The sequence below is a fragment of the Aplysia californica genome, unplaced genomic scaffold, assembly GCF_000002075.1.
Source record: "Aplysia californica isolate F4 #8 unplaced genomic scaffold, AplCal3.0 scaffold00017, whole genome shotgun sequence".
NCBI lineage: Eukaryota > Metazoa > Mollusca > Gastropoda > Aplysiida > Aplysiidae > Aplysia > Aplysia californica.
This window is the reverse complement of record NW_004797287.1, coordinates 1,280,355-1,288,389: the sequence shown is the minus strand read 5'-3', so window position 1 is coordinate 1,288,389 and position 8,035 is coordinate 1,280,355. Positions and strand designations below refer to the sequence as shown.

The 8,035-nt window shown below is 40.3% G+C and overlaps 2 protein-coding genes across 2 annotated transcripts in view; one reads left to right on the top strand and one right to left on the bottom strand.

The window, feature by feature from the left end:
• The first annotated feature begins 2,065 nt into the window (after positions 1–2,065).
• LOC101863865 (cholecystokinin receptor type A-like) lies at positions 2,066–3,199 on the top strand. The gene has a single exon (XM_005090479.1). It carries the CDS (start codon positions 2,066–2,068, stop codon positions 3,197–3,199), a length of 1,134 nt encoding a protein of 377 aa, XP_005090536.1.
• A 4,297-nt stretch (positions 3,200–7,496) lies between these two features.
• LOC101863637 (neuropeptides capa receptor-like) overlaps positions 7,497–8,035 on the bottom strand; it is a 1,092-nt gene continuing 553 nt past the window's right edge. Inside the window, exon 1 of the mRNA XM_005090478.1 lies at positions 7,497–8,035. This exon is cut by the window's right edge and continues 553 nt beyond it. Coding sequence (XP_005090535.1) covers positions 7,497–8,035 — 539 coding nt within the window.

The following is an 8,035-nucleotide window of genomic DNA, read 5'->3' as shown; positions in this document are numbered from 1 at the left end:
TCTCTCTCTCTCTCTCTCTCTCTCTTTCCCTCCCTCCCTAGTTATTTTTTTACGCCTGCCATTTGGTGCTGAATAAAGAGGCATTGCATGCTGACATCTATATATTTATTTCTTAAACCTACACCATTCTATAAGCCATTGGCTTTTTGGCACTTTATTGAAGTCAATAATTATGTTGCTTTGCTTATTACAGTTCTCATGATATGAGGTTTATGGGGTATCTATGAGTAATCATTTTGCTATGTAAACACCGTCTTTGAAAAAGTGTAGTATCCTATGACATTCACAGCATCGCCCATATATGTAAAAGGTATTATGAAGTTAGCAAAAATAGTTATATTTGGCATTTTAATTTGACAGAGGCTTTAGATGTTTTACAGCAGTAGACCTAAGTATGAAAAGCGAGAACCTCGGTTTTTTTTTAAAATGAGTGATTCTGTCAAAACAAAGACCGGCTCCACCGCTCGTACAGTAAACGATTCAAGACGTCTAACGTTTCCAGCTAACCGTTATGAGAGTAATCGTTCTCCGGTGGCGTCATGATGTCTCGGCCAGACGCCAACCTCCTCGATGCCATCTTCACGAAAACGTTCTCTTTTGCCTTCTCCCTTCACAAAATTAGGTAGTTCAATATTCTCATTATTGTTTGTTGTCTCCTTTCCCTTTCGTTGTTTGTCCGCTTCAAGCTTTTGTGTTTCCTCCTTTCAATGTTTTGACGAGGGTGATAAACTATTTAATAAACCTAATCGATTTAAGCGATGACAAATTTCAAGCAGTCCTCGAGGAGCCTATCAAAATCTTTTCAAAATGTCGTCATAGAGACACGGAGAAGTGTAATGTGTGCATTGTCTTGATTACACACTCTGCTGAACAGGTAATTCTTGTATCAAAGTCGGGAGATGAAGAGCAGGGAATTTGTTTGATTGCTCGCGCAATATTATTTCAAGTTCTTAAAACGATAGGTCTTCTTTTGTATAGAGATAAAATACGGTTAATTTCAAGGTAAGAGCACCTCTTCATCCTTTTTCAATAATAAACAAAATTTGAAAGCTTTTGGCATTTTACATTGTCTTCTTGTCAACGACTCAGTTAGTTTGGCCTTTTCTGTGCTAAAGGATTTATTGCTATTTTTATGCCTGGACGCGATATTGCTTTAATGTAATGGCTAATCGGTGCGTAGGTCAAGAGTTGCAGCTGTGAGTCATTTCATCTTGGGAATAATTTAAAAGCCCTCCAAATACTAGTTAAGTGTATTCTATGGACAGACATATGAAGTCTTTTGGAATGTCACTAACACTTGCACGGAATACTATAAACCTCTGAAGAGTTTTGTCCTCACAGGTGAATTATTTACATCGAGGCTTGAAGAGTTGATCAAAAAACGGTTTTTGAAGCAATCTGACCCTGATCTCTACCTACCATGAGTTGAAACTATTGTGGTTTAGGAAGAGAGTACATTTTACACCCTTGTATACTGAAAAAAAACTGAGTTAATGATCTGAAAAGTGTTGTCCATAAGTTAGAGCCCGACGAAACCCAAGACGTGAATGAGAGACTGTCGATATTACGTGAAATCATTTCGACATACCACTGTCTTACTCTAAACTTCATTGCTTCTCTTGGTTTTCCTTTTTGATAAATCTGGGCAGCAATACTACTGTTTTCTTCAGTTTGCTCAGTCGAGCTTCGCGTCTCCGATCTAAATACCATCTGGCCCAACCGTGCTCAAACAGCCTAAAAACATTGGGATTGCATATATTTCTCACACTTTGGGGGTGGACAAAGTTTAGTGTCTTATAACTGAATAAACCCTTACACGACCAATTATTTTTTAAACTTTTAGACAACCTCATCCCCTTGTTTATTTTTATTTTTTTCACTTAAAGGAAGGTGTTTTACAGCCTCATCGGAACAAGTATTTGATTTTCTCTTTACAAAGGAGTCAAGTACCCCTATATAAAACACATACACATTGAGTGCGTGTGTGTGTGCGGTTACAATCACATCCAAACAACAAAGGGGTACTTTCTCTCCTGTTTTCTTTGACCAGACTACTTTCAGTGATATGGAAGTGACAACATCCACAGTGTCAAAACCAGACGACGTTCAGTTAATTCACCTCACTCCCCCCGATCCGGACGTTGGTCAGTTAATCTCTCGGGAGTTCAGGAACGCTTTCGAGGAAATCCTCCAGATTCTGATCGTTATAATAAACCTTTTCGGTGTAGTCTCCAACTCTATCAACATCCGGGTGTTCGTGCGCCAGGGAGTGATGTCAGACACAACCACCATTGGCCTCTTCGCCCTCGCCATATCCGACCTCCTCGGCTGTTTCTTCATGCTCCCCCCGACGGTCTGTTTCTTAATCAAATATCTCCGACTGGGCACCTACGTCGATTTCCGAAATTGCCACAGTTACACGGCCATGGCAGGCCACTACACACACGTAATGTTCTCCCGCATCACCTGTTGGCTAACCGTCTACATCTCTATCGAGAGAAGTCTCTGCGTTCTAATCCCCCTGAAAATAAAATTTCTCCTTCGCCCTGCACTAACAAAGAAAGTGGTGATCCTTATTTACACTTTTTGGGTAATATTCCACATCCCTTACGCAGTCAATACGAGAATCGTACCTGAATATTCTGAGGTCTACAACCGAACTATGGCCTTCGTCAGGGAAACACCTCTGGCTCCTCTTTTCCTTAAGATCAACGTCATAGTTGCAAGCACAATCCTCACCACAGTAGCTATGGTGCTGGTGGCCATCACGACTTTCATCTTGATCTTCAAGCTCAAAACCACCAGCAAATGGCGACAAAGTGTGTCGAGCGCCCCGATATCTACAGCCTCAGACCCAGGATCAGGTGTCCCCTTCTCTTCCTCCTCCTCCTCTTCCAAAGCGGCGTCTGGGAAGGAGAAAGAAGTCATGGTCACCGTCACAACGATCACGACCATCTACCTGGGCACTCTGGTGGGCAGCCACATCCCGGCTATTGCTCTGGTCAGTTTGCCTGGCGTTACTCTGGCGGGGTCAAACAGCAACCTCTTCTACATAACCTACTACACCAAGTTCTTTATGGACTCCATCAATTCCTCCGTCAACATCATCATGTACCTTAAGTTTAGCAGTAGATACAAAGCAGCGTTTAATTCAATCTACTTTCCTGAAAAGGTCGAAGGAAAAGGAAACTGGCATTAGAAAATATGTAGCCGAGATTCTGAATTGCCTTTTGAAGAAAAAAAATTGCTACGAAATTTTTAGCATAAAGTATGCCTTGTCCTAAAAGACGCTTACAATGGAAACGACTTTTTCAACCTTTTGAATACCGAGGAAAACCGAAACAATTTTAACATTGCACTAATTTAACCCCCCCCCCACCAACTTATTTCGTTCTTATATTTGTTTAACTCGGCAGCGTTCGATATAATTTTGCTTTTTTTTGGAACTTGCTTTTGCCTTTTTCGAGAACTTTGAACTTGTTACGCTGTGTACTGTTAACGAGCTGCAGCAAGACCCTTGATAACTTCTCAAACAGAACACATGTAATATAGTCGTCTTTAGACTATTTCTTTGAAATTTGAATTTAACTTTCCCCTGAAAGCATCCTGAAAGCAAAATAAGATAAGAATAAAGGATCTTGCTAATATTATTATCATTTTTCTCCTCTACAAACTTATTGCTTTTAATGTTTCATAGAATAACGGAACATTGCTTCCCCGCCCCCAGGTGACTAGATTTACCCTGCGAGGAGGACGATAGCGGACAAATATGGGCGACCAGCAGCAGACTAACGGCAATGTTGCGGCACATTTTGCACCATCATACACAAATCACAAACACGAAGTTACCTATTCCATAAATATGGTACTGCCTGTTTTTTTCAAGTTAAAAAAAAGTGTAGAATCTGTATGAAAAACGAAGCTAAGCTTCTTTTCTAAAGCGCCAACAAAATACCCATCTACCCCTCCCCCTAGATAGATAGATAGATAGATAGATAGATAGATAGATAGATAGATAGATAGATAGATAGATAGATAGATAGATACGATAAAGAGAGAAAGAGCGCACGATAGATAGATAGATAGATAGATAGATAGATACGATACGATAAAGAGAGAAAGAGCGCACGAGAGAGAGGGGGAGAGAGAAAGAGAGAGAGAGAGAGATAGAGAGAGAGAGAGAGAGAGAGAGAGAGAGAGAGAGAGAGAGAGAAAGAGAGAGAGAGAGAAAGAGAGAGAGAGATAGAGAGGGAGAGAGAGAGAAAGAGAGAGGGAGGGAGGGGGAAGTGAGAGAAGGGATACAAGATGGGCATAGACACAAATATTATTGAAGGCCTGAATTGAAAAGCATGTCGTACCTAAAGTGACAAATATATATTGTTTTACCCTGTTTATAGTTCCCCGTGAATGGTATTGTAAGTAAAAACTTTTATTTCAACATTTTTCAACACTATCGCAACTCTTGCAATGACTCGGTTTTAGCAATGTTTTTATCCTGAGCAGATCAATACAATACTCACGTAAATACAAGTACGAAGAAGTAATTGGGGCCCTAGGATAATAATATAAGGCCGTGTACAGGTGAGCTTTGTCAGTTTAATAATATGCCAGGCAGCGTGGTGGAATCAGGCTCTCGTCAATTTTTGGGCAAGTAGAGTTGTTTGTATCATCTTAAAGCTTGTTCATTTGTCTTTATTTGGGTGAAAAAATATCCATTTATCTCGAATACAAGTCGAGATATTTGAGAATGAAGGAGGTGGGGGTCACCTGTTTTCAGAGATAAGATTAGTGAGAAAATGGCTGCCAAAGATTAGTTATTTCCTTAGCTTTAGAGTCCGTGGTAGCTGAAAATTTACATTTTTTGTGCCTTTAATCAACGTTTTCAGAAAAAGCCATACAGAAATGAGTTCTTTAAAGGGCATGAAAGGTGTTGAGTCAAAAAACAAAAATGTGAAAAAATTCACAAACCTGTGGAAAAAATGCAAGTTTCTTCACTTTGATTATTTTGACGAGTGCCTGATTCTACCACGCTGCCTCACATATAATCTTTGCACCCTAAAGCAAAGCTGTCTGCTCACTCGACTTACTATTCTCTATTTCATTTTGTTTCTGAATATGTCTAGTGATTTTGTTTTTGTCCTCTATGAGTTATGATAGGTAAAAAGACGAAACAATAAACTTTTAAAACAATGGACAGACATGCTGTTTTGTGCTGTTTTTGACGTTACATGTTATGTTTCTTTTTTGCCTTGCCTTCTTTTCTGTTATGAGTTGGGCGTTAAGTAAAAGCCCCTTGCACATCAACTGGAGGTGAACAAATTCTTTTTATGGAAGAACAACAATTTTGATTTCTTCACTCAATTACTTTGTAAACGTGATACTTTCTTCAGAGCATTGTTCGCTCCACCTGGCCCCCCCCCCCCCTTTTTCAAGTCACTCCCTCGTGCCATGGTGGTTTTTTAAATGACATAATATTACTGTGACATATTTTGTAACTACTGTCAACAAACACTACTAACCAATCTTTGACTGACGTCTGTGCTGTACTGTTTTGGCGCTCCCCCTTCTCGTTCAGAAGACTTGAGCTCGATTCCCGAGTGGCTAGAAATTTTATCGAGAATCTCCGTCTTTCTGCTGGGACATTGTATTTCTTCAGCTCGTGTTGACCCCGGCAAGCAAGGTCGAAGTAGCATGCCTCCTAAGTCTACGTGTCCACCCAAATGAGACCGCTTCCAGGCAAGGCTAATGTACGAAGTTTTTGCATGCAGTAGAACCTACTCAAAAAGAACCCCGTCCACCTTGTCAGCTTAACCCATTGTTAGCCCAGTGAGTTATGATTACGAGAACAACAGACAGAACAGGCGACTTATTTATTTATAAATAAACTTACATTTTCAGCATTGTTTCTGTTGTGTAGATCTATAGAGACATAAGTATAGGTCTAAACAAGACTGTCTTTTTTTTTATTACGCAGAGGCTAGAGTCTATCCCTGGTGTACATTTTAGCTCATACGAGCCGAGTGAGGGGGTGACCTAGGAATTGGCTAGGTCTAACCTAGCCTACTTTTAGCTCTCTCGAGAACGAATTAATCTAGGTCAAGTGCTTTAATTCCATTTTTCTGCTGTTTTTCAGCCACAAATCTATTAGTTTACAACATATTTTAATGAGAAACAACTTTATTGATAATGTAAAGTGCAATGCAGAAGCAAAAATGTGCTTAAAGATGCAAATTTCCTTCTAAAATGAGTTGAATCGAGGTTTCTTAGTCACATGTACGGATGACGGAAAAGTGTGCATGTTGCAAAATCTCGCAGTCAAGCAAAGAAAGTCATCAACTGATGAAAACGAACTCCTTTGAATGTGAGCCTGGCCTGCAACTGACGAAAAAAGCCACGCGACGTGTGGCCTAAAGGATCGAAAGTATATCGATGGGGACGTAATATATTTACATTAACACTAATAAATACGTTTGTCTTTCTGTCTCAATACAAGTGAGGGTTATCTCTAAAAAACATAAAGTTATACAGTAAGCAATGACTTGGCCATTTGCCACAAGAAAAGTCCTCGCTTTTTCTCAGTGTTATACTGACGTCGATGAAGTTGGGAATCGAACTCAGGTCTTCTGCCGGTAACGGCGAAAGCCCTGACCTCTACGCCATGGAAGCAACAACAACAAGCAACAACAAAAAGCAACAGCAACAGGCTACAGCAATTACTCCGTTGCCCCCTAAACCCGCTGGCCACAACAACAACAACAACAACACAACAACAACAACAACAACAACAACAGCAAAACAGCAACAACAGCAAAAACAGCAACCTAATAAACTGTCCACAGAGAGAACAGAGCAAAACTAACTTTACTTAGGCATGAGTTGGAGAGATACGATTAATTATTTGAAAGCCGATCAAAGTTTTGCGAGGTGTTGAAGTTTTCCACGTGAGAAAGGCAGATAAATCAACTTTTTATATTATTCCTCACTACAATAGAAGCATTTTTGTAAGACGGGGCTGTGCGTTAGACTGTTGACGTTATACTAGGCTCCGGGCAGTAACCTTTAAAACACATAAAGCAAAATTAAAACCTCTGGAAAATTCCCAAAGTGTTAACATTTTGGCACTTTCACCAGCTTTCAACCTCTCCAATTGTGCTGTAATTTAGACAACAGGGATCAGCAGTCCTTTGGACATAGCCTCATGTTTTGGGTTGTTTCTCTGGGTTTGAAGAAATCGGTTTGTGATTTGAAAACTGAATTCAAAAGAATGAGATGGACACACAGTGGCATTACAGACAGCGAGAAAAACAAAATTGTAATTAGAAGTAAAAGGATTTTTTTGGGTTCTTTTCTTAGGGGGGGGGGGGATGGCAGAGGCTTAACTCCCTTGACGGCCTACCTGTTACATAACACCATATCTGATTTTAAAAATAGCACCAAAAAACAATATCGCTTCTGAATATCTGGGCATAGTTTACTACACTGGACGAGCCAGAGTACTATGTCACTATTTTTTTACAGCGGCAGCCAGTAAATAAAGACTTCCAAGTGTCTCTGAAATTTTTGTTCATTCCGACATACACGATGAAGTTACAGGAACTGTTTACGCACACTGCCATGCTGACAACCTGGTAACCGATTCTGCCAATGTTGTTGGGTGCGTCCCCGGTCATGGTGTAGTAGCCGTACTCGGGCAGGTAGGTGGGCAGAGAGAGCATCCCGCAGGTGACTGTATACAATGCACACACAGCCAACAGCATCTTGCTTGTGCGGTTCGACTTCGTTTCCTTCGTTGTTGTCATTTTCTGTCTCTTGATAGATGCTAGTTTGATCTTCACGGCGATAAAAATACACCCAACAAGAGTAAAGCTTGGCGGGATAATCAATGTGAGGTACCTTATCACTTCATCCAAAGCTGCACTCAGGTCTAATTCTTGATAAAAACGGTCAGACCGACCTATTAATCCCACAGAAATATTCAGCTTGGGATCAAATTCGTACAGGAATTTAAACCAAAACGAAGTGTAAATGTATACCA